At 41.7% G+C, this 20,885-nt stretch overlaps 1 protein-coding gene across 4 annotated transcripts in view; it reads left to right on the forward strand.

Annotated features, from left to right (window-relative positions):
• ARHGAP22 (Rho GTPase activating protein 22) overlaps positions 1 to 20,885 on the forward strand; it is a 285,773-nt gene that overhangs the window by 28,636 nt on the left and 236,252 nt on the right. For all 4 annotated transcript variants that reach the window (XM_033943092.1, XM_033943093.1, XM_033943089.1 and 1 more), the window contains exon 2: positions 7,406 to 7,605. In XM_033943092.1, the coding sequence (XP_033798983.1) occupies positions 7,426 to 7,605 (180 nt within the window). In that variant the 5' untranslated portion in view covers positions 7,406 to 7,425. The remainder of the gene's footprint in view (positions 1 to 7,405; positions 7,606 to 20,885) is intronic.

Below are 20,885 nucleotides of genomic sequence, written 5' to 3' on the forward strand. Positions count from 1 at the left end.
ATGCCTAAGACCGATGGGGGCATGGTTTGGGCTGAAAGTGGCCTTAGGCGTCTATAGGCATCCCTATGTATCTCCATAGGCACAAGACCGGCATCTTAAATGTAGGCATTTAAAATGCTGGCCTATGTTTAAGGTACCTGTGTTCAAAGGAACAACCGTGATTCTACAAATGTCGCCGGTGCATGATTGAAATGTGATCAATGGCCATTTCTTAGGCAGCTGCCTATATGACACTATTTATAGAATCTGGCAGTTAACCATTTAGCACAATGGAGACATCAGCACGCTAGCTGGTTAGTGCTTCTACATCCATTCTCCACCCCTGACATGTCCCTTCTTAAAATATATATATATAAAATAAATAATGCATGCATAGAGCTTGTAGATGGCAATACTAACACAGGATGTTTCAGCATATCCTGCATTAGACTATCTGCATTTAATAAACTGCATTTGCACTAATATGCACCTAAAAGGGTCCCTAGGTTTGTACCTCTGTCTTGGGTATAATTCTCAGGTGGCCCGTCTTCATCAGGTTTGGGTTCTGGGCACTCTAGTAATGCTTAGAAAGTCCAACCATCTCACTAGTCATCCATGTCCATCAACGGAAGAGGGAAGCTGAGAAAAGAGGGAACATTTCCTCCTCCTATCTACCACAGAAGTAATGTACTATACCACATTAACCTAGTTGTACTCTTCAGTTATCTTTTCTAGAGGGCTTTCATTAACAGGAACAATGGAAAATGTATTAGGAAGCCCACATCTATCTAGTTTAATTCTCTTTAGCTGCCAGGAAATGTACTGTAATGATTAGGCTTTTAGGGGCAGGGGAGGGGCATGTTATTGTACGTGACATATAATAGCAGTAATTAGCTTTGGAGCAGGTATTTCCTCTGTTGGAAAGCTAGATGAGTTAATGCCAGTCACTAGCACTTTATTTATTCCAGAGTGCATTAAAGTAGGCACAAAAAAATGTGCTTGTCATCTCATATACACCGTAAGTACAGTATGTAGAACTAGAAATGCCACTTTCTGAGCCCAGGAAAAACCCCAAGTGTGTTTGCAGCATTTCTTGGTCTTCCAAACTGCAAGTGTTAGACTGAATTGACTGAAATTACAAGGTCTTTTTGATCTTGTGACTAGCAAAATGCGCTACCATAATTTTATTTTTATTTATCTAAAAATATTTTGTAAAAATATTTTCTCTATGAAAATAGAGAAATAACAGCAAATCATAATACAAAAAAATAACCTACAACAGTAACTACATTCACTGACAAGTTTATGTTTTTGCACGTGGCCCTATTTTTTTCTTTATAGAACAGTAGCATAACTAGATATTAATATGCCTAACATTCAGTGGCATAGCGAGGGTGAGAGGCGGCCAAGGCGGTGTTGCCCCTCCCCTTCCTCTTCTCCGCCCCCCACCTCTATACGCTCTTTCCCTGACTCCTGCCGTGCACCACTTCCTTCCACCATACCTCTGTAACGTTCCTAGCGCGATCAGCAACTCCCAAGCTGCTGTCGCACCAGCAATGGCTTTTCCTCTGACATCCCTTCCTAGGCATTGGTCCAGGAAGTGATGTCGGAGGGAGAACCGATGCTGGCATATTACAGAGGTAAGGGGGAAGGGAAGCCGTGTGCACACACGGCAGTGGGGGGTGGGGGGCATGGAAGGAGCAGATGGTAGAGAGGACGAGTGCCTGTGCTCTCACCAAGGTGGCACCCGGGCCGGGCCGCCTGCCTCATCCACACCTACCTTACTATGCCATTAATAACATTTAAGAAGTTCTGCCTATGCTTCGCTTTTGTATATGCCTTTTTTGCAAATACCTGCTATATAAGTTAAGCACATGCTTACAGAATACCACTTATGAGGCATTTGGGCATATGGAACTAGATTCAGTAAATGGGTGCTCAAAAAAAAAAAAAAGAGTACTGCTTGCTATTCTATAAATGGCGTTCTGAGTTGGGCGCTGTTTCGCTGTTTATAGAATAGAAAATAGCACTGGGGTCTTTGTCCAGCTTTTGCGTGCGAGGATTTGCACCAACTTAAACCTGGTATCCATTTTTTGCACAAAAATTAGGCATGGATGCCCCAAATTCTATCTATAACTGTGTGTGAATCTTTACTGAATGCCCTGCTCCGCCCAAGTCCCTCCCATAGTCCTACCCTCTTTTCAGTTGTGTGTTAAAAAGATTTAGCCAAGCATCTTTAGAGAATAGCACCTAGCAACGTGCTCGAAAATCCAAATTATTACCAGTTAACATCAATAATTGATAACACCCAGTTATTGGCGCTAATTGGCTTGCTATTCAGTTAAACTGCACATGCAGATTGAGTGTACGCTCAAATTTTGTGCATACAATGTTGTGTGCCATATATAGAATCTAGGGATTTGTGTTAATTGTAGATGTGTATGTATATGCTAGTATTCTGAACCAAAAAGGAAAAACCAAAGGTCCAACTGTCTGCAGTAAACAACAATCCAGAACAAACAAACCAAAAACTGCAGACTTGGTACACGATGCAGGCAGACTTTATTTATAACAAGTAAATCATTGATTAAAAACCTTTTGCCAGGCAAGGGACCCAACACGGTCCGTGTTTCGTATAATCTTCATCAGGGGTCCAATTTTGATAAAAGGAAAAGTTATCAAAAGGATAGCCTTGGACAAATAGCGGTAAGTGACACGCTAAAGAATCTAAAACGTCGGCGACTTTTCTAGTGTGTTACCAGCGTTTTAGATTCTTTAGCGTGTCACTTACCGCTATTTGTCCAAGGCTATCCTTTTGATAACTTTTCCTTTTATCAAAATTGGACCCCTGATGAAGATTATACGAAACACGGACCGTGTTGGGTCCCTTGCCTGGCAAAAGGTTTTTAATCAATGATTTACTTGTTATAAATAAAGTCTGCCTGCATCGTGTACCAAGTCTGCAGTTTTTGGTTTGTTTGCTATGCTAGTATTCTGAACATAGTGGGAGGAGAGTGTAGTGTAGTGGTTAGAGCTACAGCCTCAGCACCCTGAGGTTTTGGGTTCAAACCCTCCTTGTGATCCTGGGCAAGTCACTTAATCATCCACTGCTGCAGGTATATTAGATAGACAGTGAGCTTGCCGGAACAGATGGGGAAAATGCTTGAGCCCTGAATGCAAACCACTTAGGCTGTAAACAGTATATACAATGGGAGCATAAATGCTTGTGCCTACTGTCTGTTATAGGATTAGCACATCTGTATAAGTACCAGTCCAAAAAATTCATGCATAATTTAAAATGGATAGTTATTAATTTAAAGTGAGACCTATTTTTGTGTCACTGGTTGCACATATATGAATAAAGGCTGAAATTTGCCACTAGAGATGCAACTTTGTCTGCCCTTGCTCTGCTCCAAACCATACTCTTCAAAAAACACATAAAACCTATCCAGCACGACCAATCCCAACCCAACATCCAACACTCTCTATACCCTTAGTACTCTCTAATATTCTTCTATCTACCAAACCCCATAATTCACCCTTTTCTTATCTCCTAAAGACCTCTACTTCCCGTTGGTAACTCTTTACCCAACGTTTTATTACCTTAAAAATTTTATGTCATAGCTTATTCTATTCCTTCAAATTTTGAATGTAATTCTTGTTTTAGTTTGGATGTAATCCGCCTTGAACCGCAAGGTAATGGCGGAATAGAAATCACTAATGTAATGTAATACCTCCTTTTAAAATGTCCATTCCCAAAAAACTTTACCTTCCAAAAACACAAACATTAGCTTTACGATCTTACCTATAATTTCACAAAAAACTCAGCAGCTACGCTCAAAACATCAACTTAATTTTGAGATTACTGTAACCAGTCAAGTCTATAAATCAGTCTAAGGGCTCCTTTTACTAAGCTGTGCTAGACGCTAATGCCAGCATTGAGCTGGCATTAGTTTTTGGCGTGTAGCGCGGGGTTAGCGCATGTGGCAATGCAGTGCGCGCTAAAAACGCTAGCGCACCTTAGTAAAAGGAGCCCTAAGTCTATAAATACAAATCTTCTTTTCAAATATATTAATTTATAGAAAAAAATTTAAACTTGTCTCTCATCCACAAATAGAAGTAGAAGCTTTTCAACTATTACTCATCTTATTTATTTTGGGGATCTGACATGAATCCACATTTTGCTTCCTGCTGTGTCGAGGTACTTTCCCTTATGAGAACATCACCACCATGCTTTGTTAGAGCCCCAAATAATATGATAGGTAATAGTTGAAAAGCTTCTACTGCTATTTATGTAAGAGAGATGAGTTTCATTTTTTTTTTCTATAATTTAATATAATTGAAAAGAAGATTTGTATTTATAGACTTAGACTGATTTATAGACTGAAGAGGCTGGCTACAGTAATCTCAAAATTAAGTTATTGTTATGAGTGAAGCTGCTGAGGTCTTTGTGAAAATATAGTTAAGATTATTAAACTGGTGAATTGTGTTTTGGGAAGGTAAGGTTCTTTGGATGGACTATGAGTAATTATCTTATTTGTTGAATAAAAGCCAAAACAATAGTCTTTATTTTTTTAAATGTAGCATTCCGTCCATTTTGCCAATAACATTGCAAAAGTGTTATATATCTGCCAGAATTTTTTTCATTGCTTTCATTGTTTTTATTTTAAAGCACTTAACAACATAAGATAACTGTCATTCTTGCCAGATCAAAGATTCATCAAGCCTGTATCCTGTTTCCAACCATGACCACCCAGGTCACATGTACTTGGCAAAAACTAAAAAAAAAAAAAAGTAACGAGGTTCCATGTTACACCGCTTATCCCTGGAGATAAGTATCCCCCTACCCCCCCCCCCCCCACTTTAATAGCAATTTATGGACTTTTCCACCAGAAATGTGCCCAAATCTGTTGTAAACCCAGCTACACTAACTGGATTCACCACATCATTCAGCAGCAAATTCCAGGACTTAAGTATGTGTTGACACCACTCAAATTTGCATAACTGCTTTTGAATATTGTTCTTAACAACAATAATAGGGGTAGGGATCATTTTCATAATCATTGTGCAGGAGTGTATAGAAAGTTGCTATTCTCCCTTGGTAGCATTCCCTCCGCCATTAGTAGAGAGGCATGGTTCAAGCAAACATAGCCGGCCTGCTGAGCCAGGTGTCCCAGATGGAGTCAAAATCCCTAGAGGAGGAACAGAAGGAAAAGACCTAGAAAATGGAGGCAGCATCCTCCAGAGGGTTTCCAGGAAAAGCTGCCGTGTCCAAAGAGAGGTCTGGGAGAAAAAGGAACTGCTCTCTACACTTGCTGCCACTGTATGTGTGAGAGGATACAACTGCCAAGATAGGAAGTCCTCCTTCCCCCCTCCCCCTTGGAGAGTTTCGAACCTGTGACAAATTTAGGGGGTAAGCCTTAGCTAGAGTGAAGCTGTCTTTAAACTGCTGCATCTTATATTTTGGAGTTGTGCAAGAAGCTAACCCTGGGAGGACTTTTTACTGACTTTACAAGCAATTTTATTTGCAAGACGCCCTGTCTGCACAGTAAGCAGGCTTCGGTATAATTTGATTTAAGAAACAAAGAATTATTGTTTAAATTCCATACCCAATACATAGCACTAAACAATCGGAAAAAGAAATAAGTATATCTTGATCTAATACTTTAATTTCCCTTGTACAAATATTGTTATTTAATATAATAACAAAAATAATACGGGGGTAGCAGAGCTTTCTACCAAAGCCTAGAGCGCTAAATGCTCTGACGCTCATTGAATTCTTATGAGCGTCGGAGCAGCATTGGAGCACTTAGCACTCCAGGCAGTGGTAAAAACCTCTACCATGGCTTAGTAAAAGAGAACTAAGAAGAGAATGATATGCAAACCCATGGTAAAAAAAAATACATGTACACATAAAGGGCAATTCTACTATAAGCTTGTATCTAGAGGTACATGCCACTTAAGTGCATAAAAGGTGTTAATTGACAAACACCTATGTGTACTATATATGGTACCAAAATGTACTCATAAATAATTTGGTGCTAGCAACCAATTATTGATAATTGGCACTCATTTAAATTTGCCCTCGCATCTGGCTGCACACTATTCTGACTTCAATAACGTGTAACTCAAAATGGGGCGTGGACATGTCGGGAGCATTCCAAACGGTTACATGCATTGTTACAGAATACTGCCTCAGTGCGCCTGACTTGGATGCAAGGCATTTACAACAGGTTTCAGACGGCATAAGTCTGGTGCCTACAGTTAGGTGTGGGAATCGGCGCTAACCCATGATTCTGTAAAGAGCATACCCAGTTCATAGAATCATGATTAGCACTAGTTTTCCAAGCTACTGAATTGTGAGGGCCATTTTATAGACTTCCCCTCTAGGTGCTAGTCTATAAGGGAGGCTGGACCCTACCTGCCCCTCCAACTATCGCCCTGACTCCCTTCTTCTGTTCCTATCCCAGCTACTCAAGCATTCAGTCCTCCATCGCTAACTTGACTTCCTTTCATCTCAACAGACTCTTGTTCCTCTATAATCTGGCTTTCACCCCTACACTGCACAGAGACTGCCTTTACCAAAATCTGCAGTGACCTGTTCCTGGCCAGATTTAAGGGCCTTTACTCTATTCTCATCCTTCTTGATCTGTCTGATGCTTTTGATACTGTTAAATCACTGCTTACTCCTTGATACGCAGTCCTCACTTGGTTTCCGTGAATCTGTCCTCTCCTGGTTTGTCTCCTACCTCTCCCATCACACCTTTAGTGTATGCACTGGTGGGTCCTCCTCTGTTGCTATCTTGCAAGCGTTTGATGTACCCCAGCACTCCATCTTAGGACCTCCTCTCTCTACACCTCTTCCCTCGGTGCTCTAGTTTCCTCCCATGGCTTCCAGTATCACCTATATGCTGACAATTTGCAGAAGTACCATGCTACACCCGACTGCAAGGGTCAACGATGTGGAAAGAGTATGGGTATATCTCCCAGTTATAGAATATTGCAAACTGTGTTGCTTGGTGCACTTAGTTGCGCCAAAGTATGCTTTATAATAGGGTGTACCAATGCTGAAGATTCCATTATAGAATATTAATTTAATATTAAGCATATGGCATTAGGGCTTCCAAACTGAGGAACTAGTATATAGACTTGATTTGTAGCTGCTTTGTAGCATATGCAAAAAGTACACTAGGAATCACATATGATGATAGCCACAAAATTACATGCACTGTCAAGCAAAGGCACATTCCTATACCCTCACTGAGCTTGGGTAATTTTTCCCAAGCTCATATTACAAAGGTGAATCTGTTTATCCACAAAGAAACATTTTTGTGAATTGCTCTCAATCTGGATAATAGATCTTGGGTAACCTATATTATCTCCAAACCTGTAGTTCACAGATATACTTTCTTCTTTTACATTTTAGCCCGGTCAAAGAGCCTGGTGATGGGAGAACATACAGCATCCTCCAGCCGATCTTCAACTCCTGGTCTACAGGACCGAGCACTGAAATCAGGGTGGCTGAAAAAGCAAAGAAGCATCATGAAGAACTGGCAACAACGATGGTTTGTCCTAAGAGCGGACCAGCTTTACTATTACAAGGATGAGGATGAAAGCCGGCCTCAGGTATGGTCTTCAGTAGATCATAATATATGTTGGGTCTCTGAGGAACTCTAACTGGAAATGTTGGTTTTGTTCTTGGACACATTGTTTAAATTCAGTCGAAGAATACAATAATCAGCCATCAAAGTACATTTTCTGGATAGTACTCAAGAATGTGAAAATGCATCAGTAGAAATGAGAAACTGTGCCTATAAAGCACGGACAAGGAAAAGAAAAACTAAATCATTCTCTTTTTTTTTTTTCCAATTCTTTATTCATTTTAAAATCAAACAACAAGTGCACATAAATACATCATAAATTGATTCCTATATAGCACTTTAAAATCTAACACATAAAATCTAATAGACTATTAATGATAAAAACCCTACCCACCCACCCTTCATCAGTTATTCTATATAAAATATATTATACTATTATTATAAACATAATTATAAAATTTCCTCCCTAAATCCTCCCTCCCCCCTGAGTGTGCATATAATAAATCTAAAAAAGGAAGAAAAATGATGCCTATTCATTACAATACTTTTCCAATGGCCCCCAAATCTTTACGAAGTTATTATAATTCCCTTTTTGCAACGCTAATGCTCTTTCCATCTTAAAAATATGACATAACGAATTCCACCAGAATGTGTAATTAAGATTATTGTAATTTTTCCAGTTATTGGTAATAAAACTATATCATTCTATTAGTTGCACCAGTAACCTCTTTTTGTGTGCATTTGTGAGGAATGTGGTGCACATTCTAGAGTTTTGCTAACCGATTCAATTTTCAAAGCGAATTAAGTGGGTAGGAGAGGCTTTGGCTACTAAAATTGTTCCTGGTCACCCAACCACTGATAGTCAGCAATACTTAACTGAGCAGTGCTGCTGAATATCTTTTCTGACTGCTTCCCTCCCCTCCCCCCCTAAAAAAAATGGGCAGGTCAGGGGAGGTACAGAGAATGGTATTGGGAAACAACTGGCAGTTATGCAACTGCTGGCAGTATTTTATTTATTTAGAATATTTATATTCTTGACATTCTAAGAGGATCACAAAAAAACACGCACATTTGAATAACACATACAAAATATAGTAACATATCAAATAATCATCCCAACAAAACTAATAAAAGTTCTCATAGCTAATATAGTTTACATAATTCACACATTCACTAAAATTTCAATTAGCTCCAAAATACTGCTTAATAAAAGAAGTTTCCAAAGTCTTCTTAAAATTGTTGAGTGATTGTTTTTCTTGCCTAACTTTTCAAATAGATGGAACATCCAGTAGATGCTTATGAGTGGATCTCAGCATCCACTTAGATTGATAAATCTTGAGGCTAGAAACTAACCTCATGGAAATATTTCCTGACAAACTTTTAAAAAGCAATAATAACACTTTACCACGTGGCTTTGTAAAATGGAAGAGAATTTGTTTTAAAGACTCTGAAGCCCTTTAAATATCTCTGGGCTTCGAGGCAGTTATCACAGCGGTCAACACTAATCGGTTTTGTAAAAGCAGCCCTCTGTCCTCTCTGGGCAAGCAATGGAATTTCTTTTACATGAGAATACTGTGAAATTCTAAAAATCACCATTGCAATGCTTTCAAAAGATGTTTTGGAATTCCAAGATATAACCCATTATAATAATCAAATAATGGACAAATCGTATTTTGCACAAAAGTGCAATCATTTTCAGATGATAACAATTCCTTGATCCTACGTAACATTATCTCTCTTGGAGAGAGTGGGAGTCAGAAGACTTCGAGCATGCGCAGATGCTCAAGGTCCAGATCAGTGGCAAGAGGCAGGATCTGCAGGCACCAGCACCTGCACATCCTGTGGGTTGGTGCTGCATGCCGTTGCTAGATTGGGGTAAGGGCTTGGGTTTGGGCGGGTAGGCGATGCCAGTTCTCGGGGGGAGCACACCAGTGGCCTCGGGGGGGGGGGGGGGAGGGGAACCAGTCAAGCGAGTTTCCCTTACTTCCTATGAGGAAACTCGCTTTGATATACAAGCATTTTGGTTTACGAGCATGCTTCTGGAACGAATTATCAAAGTTCCACTGTAAAGTGGGTCCTGTAACCTGATTGGCTTGGGATTTGAGGTGAATGAGGAAGGAAGTCCGTTATTCATGAATTTTGACGGGAAAGTTTGTTGGTCACAAATTGAACTGTGGAGGGGAAAAGTCCATTGGTTACTGATTTGAATTTTTGAATTTTGGCAGGAAAGTTTGTTGGTATACAAATTTCCCACCAAAATTCAAAAATTCAAATCTGTGACCAGTGATCTTTCACAATTCAAATTTATGACCAACAAACTTTCTTGCCAAAATTCAAATTCTTGATCAACAGACTTTCCTGCCTCAATCACCTCAAACACCAGCCAATCAGATTAGAGGACTATGTATACCTTGGAGGAAAGGCGGGAGATGGGAGATATGATAGAGACATTTAAATACCTACATAATGTAAATGCACATGAGTCGAATCTTTCATTAGAAAGAAAACTCTGCAATGAGAGGGCATAAGATGAAGTTAAGAGGTGATGGCTCTGGAGTAATCTAAGGAAATACTTTTTTACAGAAAAGGTGGTAGATACATGGAACAGTCTCCTGGAAGAAATGGTGGAGACAGAGACTGTGTCTTGAGGTCAAGAGAGCCTGGGATAGGCACATGGGATCTCTCGGATGGACAGACTAGATGGGGCATTTGGCCTTTATCTGCCATCATGTTTCTATGTATAAAGACAAACTGCAGACCTTGCAGCATATCCTAAAGAAAGCTACAGCATGATGGCTGAAATGTTGGTTCTACCTACTCAGATATGGCAAGACCCAGCCAACTACAATAATCATGCACCAGCTGCAGAAGCCTAAGAATAGCTAATAATTTAGATTATCCATAGCTGTTATTGCATTGCTCATCTTCCTGTCTTGCATTGACCTTTTAACCTTGCCAAGTATGATGTCTTTCAGATGTGTTTTTAAATAATGATACTAGTCTCAAGTCATTTCATGATGTCTCTTAAGTATGAAAGTTGAAACCTTGTATTTTGAGCTTCTAAGGAAAGCTTATGTTTGATCTTCTCCAGTAGTGATTTGTTCTTCAGGCAGACCAAGGTATACAAATTATTTTTGTTTCCAGCACCATAATTTGAGGGCATCAGTATTTTTTTCCTGTCTTGCTTTTACACTATCCAACTTTCATATTCATATGACATTATTAAAAATACTATGGCTTAGATAAATTGACTATTTGTATGCAGAGATATAGTTCAGCACTTGACAGTTTTATCTAAGTCATTCATAGCCATTCTACCAAGTGATACATCATCAGATTTCTATAATTTTATTATTGATCTAAACATGTTAACGTTTAGTATTTCTTTTACTTCTTCATCAAGAATGAAATTGATTTTACCAGTTGTCTGGATCTTTGTTTTCTTCATGCTAAGGTACAGGACTGTTTCTTAATGCCGATAATCAGATATTTCAGATTGGATGGCTGAACAGTAAAGACAATTTGAAATATCCTATCTAAAACATCTAAACAGCTTAAAAAAAAGGCTTGTCTCTCCTCATATTATTGAAATGGCTATGTATTTTTCCACTGCATCTTTGCTTTCCTGTTTATCTGCTTAACTTTGACAGATACTGTTGCTTGTATTTTCTCTTACTCTCTGTAATCTCTTGTACTTTAAGAAAAAAAAGGGATTAATGCCGTGGCGTACCATGGGTGGGAGGCGGACCGCCCCGGGTGCACTCCCTAGGGGGGTGCACAGCTGGCCGGGTTCAGAACCTCCCATGCTGCTCTACAACGGAACCTGCACCTCAGCGCGGCTGCCGTACTTATTCCAGAGCAGTGTCGGCAGCTGTGCAGAAGTGGAGGAAAGTCCCACGATTACTGCGTATGACGCCTCTGCTCCAGAAGATGTAAGTGACGTCGGAGGGGGACCTTGCCACAACTCCCTGCGTCTGCTGGTCCACCCCATCTGATGTCACTTACGTCTTCCGGAGCAGAGGCGACAGACACAGTCATTGCGGGACCTTGCTGGTTTGGAGGGAGAGAGAAAGGAGATTAGAAGGGTGGTGGAGGGAGAGAAAGGGGGCAAATGCTGATGGAATTGGTGTGCAGGGAAAGAGGAGAGAGACATAAGGGGAAAGGATACTGGATGGAATTGGGTTGGAGGGAAAGAAAGGGGGAAAAGTGAAATGCTAGACTATGGAGGTATGGGAGAGGGAAGAGGAGGAGAGGAGAGAGATACCAGACCATTGGAGGAAGGAAGGGAAGAAGATGGATGCCAGCCCAATGGGGGTGAAGGGAGAGATGGAAGGGAGAGACATACAGTTTCTGGAAGGGGCATAGAGGGAGAGAAGATGCCATATAGAAGGGGCAGACAGTGGATAAAAGGAAGAGAGTGACAAGAAGATGAAAGCAGAAACCAGAGAAGACAGGGTAGAAAAAAGTTTTCTATTTATTTTTTTCTTTAGGGGAGATGCATTGCTGTTTCTATGGTGTTGCATTGTATGCAGAATCCGGCTTCTTGGTGGTTCAATTTAACCTTTGTCTACATATTTCTATTTTATTGCCCCTTTCATAAAACCATAGAGCATTTTTTAGTGCTGGCCTTGATGGTAACAGCTCCAACGTTCAGAATTCTAATAATATCTGAGCTGTTACCACCGTGGCTAAAAGCCACACTATAGTTTTGTAAAAGGGAGAGGAGTTAGTTTGTGGTTACATATTCCATACTAGGGGAAGGTGTTTTCTGTGTTCTGTGTGTTCGAAAAGACATGGTTTTCTGTTAGGATTGGATGTGTAGGATTGATCTGTACTAGTCTGGCTTGTTTAGTTTTACAATGGGTGTATTGATGTTGTACTGCTCACTGCAGTATGCATGATACTGCCTTTTCCTAGGAACACTCTTGTGTGACGTGTGGATTGTTACTAAAAATCTTGTTTTTCATACAGATTTGGGGGGGGGTCAAAAAATAATGGAACCCAGGTGTCACATATGCTAGGTACGCCACTGGATTAATGTTCATACTCTTTCAACTACTGAGGCCAGCAGCTTGCCTGATTTTAAGGCCAAATGAGATAGACACGTGGGATCTATTCACAGAGAAAGGTAGGGGAGGGTCATTGGAGTGGGCAGACTAGATGGGCCGTGGCTCTTATCTGCCGTCTATTTCTATGTTTCTATGTTACTTTTGAAAACTATAGTGGCCTTTTAATCTCCATCAATAAGGCCCTCCTCAATAGGTTAACTAGTCTGCTTTGGATGACATTATAGCCCCTTATTTGATAGATGGATATCATCTCTGCCTAGCAGATCCTGGAAAACCATTTTATTCACTGGGTTCTATGATAAATAACGCTTATTAATAACATATGCTAACACTATTAGTCAATGGCTCCCAATAAGTTTTCCCATATCCACAGCACTGTAGTAAATAATTAGTTAATCAAACCAAGTGGTGAAGTTGCCAAAAGCTTATATTGTAACAGGAATCATAAATCTCATGAGCAATGTTTAAGAAATTGGCCACTGGCATTGGTAGAACAGCCTTAAAAAATAATCACAAATCCAGTGTTTGTGGTTTTAGTACTAATTGTCTCCCAGATGATTCATATTAGATGGACACTGCTAGTCCTGAATCTTTACTAATTAGGAAATGTAATTCTGTTTAATGGTCTATAATAATTATTATAGGATAATACTAGCCATCTATCTTTGCTAAAGTAAGCATTGATCACTTTTACAGTAAAATTAAAGTAAAAATCCATAAAAGCAGTCCTAGCATATTGCTTAAAGTATATTTAGCTGAAAGAAATGGGGAACGTTAGGAAGGAGGATGGCAGAGCTGCAAGAAGAGAGCTAAAAAAGTGAACCAAGTAGATAAATCTCTTTTCAAATGAGTCATTGGTGACTTTAGGAAGATTAGAGGTAGAATTTTAAGATTAAGGGAAAGAGAAATGCCTGGAAAGAGTTAAGAAAAAAGCAGGAATACTAAACAAATATTCATCAAAAAAGGTATTCATCAAAAATGGTATTCATCAAAAAAGGGACTGAAGAAGGAAACAGATTGTTAGGAAGGGTATCCATGGCAATGGGATGGACATTTTCACCTTTTATATAGTAAAGTTTGTGTCTTAACTGGAAGAAATGAAAGTGGACATGCTTTTGAGCCAGACAGGATGCTTCTACAATATTAAGGAGTCCTTCTACAAAGCTGTAGTAAGCACTAGCACGTGCATGCCACAGGTACAAAGGGATTATTCATGGGATGCACTGAGGCATCCCACAGTAATTTTGCAATGTTTGCATGCAAACAGCAGACTAAAACTTTTTTTTTTTAGCTCCCATGTGTGGTAAATTTTTTCACTTTAGGTGCCTTCTCGTACTATTTTTCTTCATAATTTTTCATTTTAGTACATTTGATATACTTTTCATTCAGTTTCAATGTTTTTATTTTTTCAGGCCTTAGGGCGTTTTTCCACCTCCAACATGACCGGGAGCATCGACTCCTTTTCAGGTACTATTCTACTCAAGCTCTCCTACAATTGAGTCCTTTGATTTAGCGTTGGCAGTCTTCCCATTGATGTCCCTGACATCCAGTAAATTCAAGAAGCATTCTCGATGTAACGGGACTATTTCTGGCTCAGTCCCTCACAACTGGTGTGTGCAGTGTCTTGATCCTGAGCATTTGGACATTTCTGGTTTCCTTTGTGGTTACATGCGAAAAAAAGACTGTAAGGAGAAATGTGGAGAAAAAAAGTATAATAGCTTAATATAGCTGGCCTACTTAATTTTTCCCAGAATCATCTCTGCTATAGCCACAGGGAAGAATGTAGCGCAGTGGTTAAAGCTACAGCCTCAGCACCCTGGGGTTGTGGGTTCAAACCCACACTGCTCCTTGTGACCCTGGGCAAGTCACTTAATCACCCCGTTGCCCCAGGTAAATTAGATAGATTGTGAGCCCACCGGGATAGACAGGGAAAAATGTTTGAGTACCTGAATAAACTCATGTAAACTGTTCTGAGCTCTCCTGGGAGAATGGAATAGAAAATTGAATGAATAAATACATTTTTTTTCTAACCCAGTGGCAGAAGAACTAGGCACAGATCTGACACTCCCTTTGCTATTGAAGCTGAGATAATTGGGGAAGAGATTGTTACTTGCTCTAGTTAGCAACAAGATGAGGATTGAACATTGAACCAAGACTGTGAGAAAGAAACACAGCCCTTGTTCTTCTCTGTTTTTCTTTTCTCCTCTTTGAAGCTTGGTCTTGACTCTAACTATTTCTCTTTATAATTAGCTGCTGATAATAAATAAGAGTACTTTACCTCACTTTCAGTTGTCACTTGTTGGGTTTTTTTTCAGTTAAGACACTATGGGCTAGATTCACTAAAGACAGTGACTAAATCGTTGTTGGCTGATTCTCTAGCTGATTCTCCAACAGCGATTGATTCATTATCAAGTTTGCATGCAAAAGATTTGCACGGAGGTGCAAATCATTTGCATGCAAACATAACCAATTCAATCGCTCGGTGAATGACTGACACATGCATAGAGCCTTAAAGGCAGTGACAGGGAAAGCAGCCTCCTGCCACTGCTGTTAGGACTTCTGTTTTTTTGTAAAAAATTTAATGGCACAGATGTTGTGCATGTGTTAAACATGCATCATCTGTTCCATTAAGAAAGGATCCCTCCGAACCCCAAAAAGATGGCACGAGGGATGCCTATTCCCTCCTGCCATCCTGATTGATTTCCCATCCTGCCCTGCAGCAAAAACGACAGGAGGAATGCTCACTCCCTTCTGTCACCCCCCCCCCCCCCGAAGAAAAAGGCAGGAGGGATGATCGCTGACTTTAGTGAATCTAGCCCTATAAACAAATGTTATTAGCTGGCAGAATACTGGGCCTCAAACGTGGGCCCAAGGCAGGATTAACCAATAGGCCAAGTAGGCATGTGCCTAGGGCCTGAAATGGTCAGGGGGGCCCGATGAAGGAGGGCATCAACATTGTTTTTTCCAAACGGTGATGGGCCCCTCCAGCATCGATCGGCAACACTGCACCCCCCCCCCTCCATCGACAGAAAGTAAGACAAGCAAACAACACGGGTAAAAAAGGCAACAGGAATTGTAATTTTGCAAGTGGTGCTGCTTACCCAAAGCTTCCTTCTGATGCAGCTTCCTGTTTCCCCCTGGGCGCATGGTGGGACGGGGCAGGGGGCCTAGTGTACTTATGTGCCTAGGGGCCCTTGATGAATAAATCCTGCCCTGCTTGGGCCTCATTCTGCAAGTTTCTCAACATTTGGTTTCACACCAAGTGGGTTCATGAGTAGGGTAAAACTAGACATCTGGAGCATAATATAATAAGCCAGATATCTGTAGTGCCCAAACTCCTCTGCTTACCTGTTATTATATACAATATAAGGCAATTTAATAAGCCATTACTGTATTAGCTTTGGGTCCAGCAAATTGGACTTTGTTCCTGTTCTGATTTCAGGGGGTGTTTACCAAACCGAGAGGACAGACCTCAAATGTTCTCCCTGACTGTCTTTATTAGTGTCTAGAGAAGTGTATATTATTTTTGTGCTAGATTTCCAAGGGAATTTGGGCTATAACAATATTGTTTTAGTGTGTAACCTTCTTTCTATGAATGTATGAGTTTATAACCTATCCTGAATAAACAAGATAAAGAAAAGGGTTTTCTTTGCACAGAGGTATAATAGACTGTGTCCTTTGGGTGCTGGTGTTAGTCGCTTAGAGCCTGCATAGGTATGTGTGACGCACAAATAGAAGATTAGATTAGATCCCAACTGTGACCCCTGGACCTTGCTTGGGGGCCAAGACTGCTCTAAAGGTTTGTCAGATCCAATTTGAGAAGCTATTTGGGTCTACCTCTACAATGTCTACAGACCCATTACCAGCCCAGGTGCCTCCTCCATTGACGTCAACACTGGTGTCCATTCAACCACCGGTTCTTTTGTATGTACACTATATCAACAAGTATCGCACTAGTCCCCTGAGGAAGGCTTGTACTGAAATTGGGATCCTAGTTGGGACCACAACAGATGAGTGTTTCTCTATTTTGGACTAATAAACGTGTCTCATTTGGTTGTTTTCAGACATCTCACTTGCCTCTTTTTTGTGCTTTGCTGTAGAGAGCTGCACGGGAATGGGAACGACGGGGATCCCGCGGGTTCCTCCTTCGGATCACGGGAATCCCATGGGGACGCCCCCTAGGGTCGCGGGATTCCTGCAGGGTTGGATGTACTCGAGCCGCGAGGCTCATCTTCTTTTCCCTTCCTGTCCTGCCGCAGCACACAGCTGACCGGAAGTCTTCCACAATGTCAGCACTGACGTCGGAGGGAGGGCTTAAGTAAAGCCCTCCCTCCGACATCAGCGCTGACATCGGGAAGACTTCCGGTGTGCTGCGTGCTGCGGCAGGGCAGGTAGGAAAAATTCAAGGCAGTGGCGTACCAAAGGGGGGGGGGCGGTCCACCCCAGGGCAGCCTTAGGGAGGGGTGCAGAGCCGGCCAGATCCCCTTACCTTCGTGGCGCTTTCCCCCGATCGACCGACCGACAACAGGCCTGGTCCGACAAACCTCCCTGCACTGTAGCCGCGAATCTAAATTACCTTCTTACAGCAGCTGGATTCAGGGCAGGGAGGTTTGTCGGACTGGGCTTGTTCTTTTGTCAGTTGGGCGGGGAAGCGCCACGAAGGTAAGGGGCAGGGAGGGAGAAGGGGAGGAAAGGTGGAGTGGAGAGGAAAAGACGCTTAAGGGAAATGGGTAAAACTGAGGGGGGAGAAGGACGCTGAAAGCACTGGGGAAGACAGAGGGGGGAGAAGGACGCTGAAAGCACATGGGGAAGACAAAGGGGTGGAGAAGGATGCTGAAAGGACATGGGGAAGACGGGGGCGGGGGAGAAGGATGCTGAAAGGACATGGGGAAGACAAGGGGGGAGAAGGACGCTGAAAGGACATGGGGAAGAGAGAGTGGGGTGAAGACGTTGGCAGGGAAGAAGACAGAGATGCCAGACTATGGGGGGAGCGGAGGGAAGAAGATGGGTGCCAGACCAATTTGGAAGGGGGGAGAAAGGGAGAAGCACAGTAATAATAATAATATAATAATAATAACTTTATTCTTATATACCGCCAACAATCTTGCGACTTCTAGGCGGTTTACAATGAAGAGAAACTGTACAGACAGCGAATTACAGAGTATAGCATTGAACATCAAGTGATAGTAACAGGAGAGTTACAGGGCTGTGTATTACATGGTTTCACAATGAGTAGCATTATACAGTCGACGATATTCAGAGCATAAGTAGGAGAAGAGAAAGGAGATTGCGCTTTGAGTTACAAAGGTGCAAGGCTGCGAAGGTGAAAAAGATAGCATAAGATGTTGATGAGAAGTAAGTTGTTAACTTGGTACATTTGAATGAAGGACGGGCACCATTGGGAAAAACTGGTAACAATTAAAGATAGAAATTTTGGTACAAGAGGGTAGACGGACTCCTTGGGATGGGAGGAGGCTCCGATTTTATGGAAGACGCAGAGAGAAGAGAGATAGTGGATGGAAGGAATTGAATGAGAACATGAGGAAAGAAGAAACCAGGCAACAAAGGTAGGAAAAAAAATTATATTTCTTCTTCTTTTTTTTTTTTTTTTTGCTTCAGGATAAAGTAGTATATTAGTTGTGTTGATAAAAATTTATAAACATTAGAGGCTCTGGTAGAAACCCGTTTACAAAGTATGTATTCTTCCCAATTAATATTTCCAAATTAATAAAGTCTCTGCTTATGCAGGTAAATGGGTTTCTACCAGAGCCTTTAATTCAGTAGCATAATTAAATGAAATAACTATTTCAGAAGTTTATAGGGATGGGCGGGACGGCGGGGACGGAGGGGATTCCTCACGGGGATGGAGGGATTCCTCACAGGGATGGGTAGGGACGAGTGGGACTTTGATGGGGACGGGTGAGATTTCTGTCCCCGCGCAACTCTCTACTTTGTTGTTGACTTTATCGAGGCTTGTTTTGTGCTTTTTTCTTTGTGCTTTTATACTCATGAAATCACCATTTGAACCTCTCTGATCTTCACTAAAACACCCCACCTGGAAAATGACTTTCCTGATCATGCTTACTTCTGCATGTTAAGTCAGCGAATTACAAGCACTGGTATCGAATCCAGATTTTATCTGTGTTCATCCGAAGTTTTTGCCAAAAGTGATCTCTGAATTTCATTTCAACCAGTCCATTGTTTTACCTGTTTTTCTTTCTGAAACCATATTCATATCCTGGAGTAAGCTCTCCTTACCCTGGACTGTAAAGAGTTCTTGCCTACTACTTAGATCGAACTAAATCTCATAGGACTACAACTTGACTGTGTATCTCCTTTGACCCTAACAAATTGGGAATTCATTATCAAAAGGACTATTTCATGCTGCTAGCAGACTATATATCCTTTGCATAGTCTCAGGCTGGGCTGACGCTAGATGGTTGCATCACTGCTCTTAAAGTAAGAGCCATGGCAATTTCTATTGCAAACTTATAAGAACATAAGAAGTTGCCTCCGCTGAGGCAGACCATAGGTCCATCCTGCCCAGCGGTCCGCTCCCGCGGCGGCCCATCAGGCCCATCGCCTGAGTAGTGGTCTATATCTATCTATACCCTTCAATCCCTTTTTCTTCTAGGAATCTATCCAAACTTTCTTTGAAACCATTTAATGTTTTCTTGTCTACAACAGCCTCTGGAAGCACGTTCCATGTATCCACCACCCTCTGAGTGAAAAAGAACTTCCTAGCGTTTGTTCTAAACCTGTCCCCTTTCAATTTCTCCGAGTGCCCCCTTGTACTTGTGGTGGTCCTTAATTTGAAAAATCTGTCCCTGTCTACTTTTTCTATGCCCTTCAGGATCTTGAAGGTTTCTATCATGTCTCCTCTAAGTCTCCGCTTTTCCAGTGAGAAAAGTCCCAACTGCTTCAACCTGTCGGTATATGGGAGATTTTCCATTCCCTTTATCAGTTTAGTTGCTCTTCTCTGTACTCCCTCAAGTACTGCCATGTCCTTCTTGAGGTACGGCGACCAGTACTGGACACAGTACTCCAGATGCGGCCGCACCATTGCACGATACAGCGGCATGATGACTTCCTTCGTCCTGGTCGTAATACCCTTCTTAATGATACCCAACATTCTGTTAGCTTTCTTTGAGGCTGTAGCGCACTGCGCCGATGCCTTCAGTGTTGCGTCTACCATCACTCCCAGGTCTCTCTCCAGGTTACTGATCCCTAGCGGTGTTCCCCCCATTCTGTATGTGAACTTCGGGTTCTTTTTCCCCACGTGCATGACCTTGCATTTCCCTATGTTGAAGCTCATTTGCCATTTTTCGGCCCACTTTTCCAGCTGCGTTAGATCCTTTTGGAGATTTTCGCAGTCTCCCCTGGTTTGAGCCCTGCTGTATAGTTTGGTGTCATCTGCAAATTTAATAACCTCACACTTGGTTCCCGCCTCTAGGTCGTTTATGTAGATATTGAACAGGAGCGGTCCCAGCACCGACCCCTGCGGAACTCCGCTCGTGACCCCTTTCCAGTCTGAGTAATGGCCCTTTACGCCAACCCTCTGTTCCCTGTTCGCCAGCCAGTTTTTGATCCATCGGTGGATCACCCCTTGTACCCCGTGGTTCCATATCTTCTTAAGCAGCCTTTCGTGTGGTACCTTGTCGAAGGCTTTTTGGAAGTCAAGGTAAATGATATCTATAGATTCCCCTTTATCCACCTGGCTGTTTACCCCCTCGAAGAAGTGCAATAAGTTTGTGAGGCATGACCTACCCTTGCAGAAGCCATGCTGACTCGGTTTTAGCTGCTCATTGTTTTCGATGTGTTCACAGATGATGTCCTTAATCAGTGCCTCCATCATCTTTCCTGGGACTGAGGTCAGGCTCACTGGCCTGTAGTTTCCTGGGTCTCCCCTTGAGCCCTTCTTGAAGATGGGCGTGACATTTGCTATTTTCCAGTCCTTCGGGATCTCTCCGGTTTTTAAGGATAGGCTGTATATTTGTCGAAGTGGCTCCGCTATTTCGTTTTTTTAGTTCCTTGAGTACCCTTGAGTGAATGCCGTCCGGACCTGGAGATTTGTCGCTCTTTAGTCTGTCTATCTGCTTGAGTACATCTTCTTGGCTTACCTCTAAATTGACCAGTTTTACATCTTGGTCTCCTTTTCCGCTCTCTTCAGGTTCTGGGATGTTGGTTATATCTTCCCTCGTGAAAACTGACGTGAAGAACTCATTTAACCTGTCAG

The sequence above is a fragment of the Geotrypetes seraphini genome, chromosome 4 (assembly GCF_902459505.1).
Source record: "Geotrypetes seraphini chromosome 4, aGeoSer1.1, whole genome shotgun sequence".
NCBI lineage: Eukaryota > Metazoa > Chordata > Amphibia > Gymnophiona > Dermophiidae > Geotrypetes > Geotrypetes seraphini.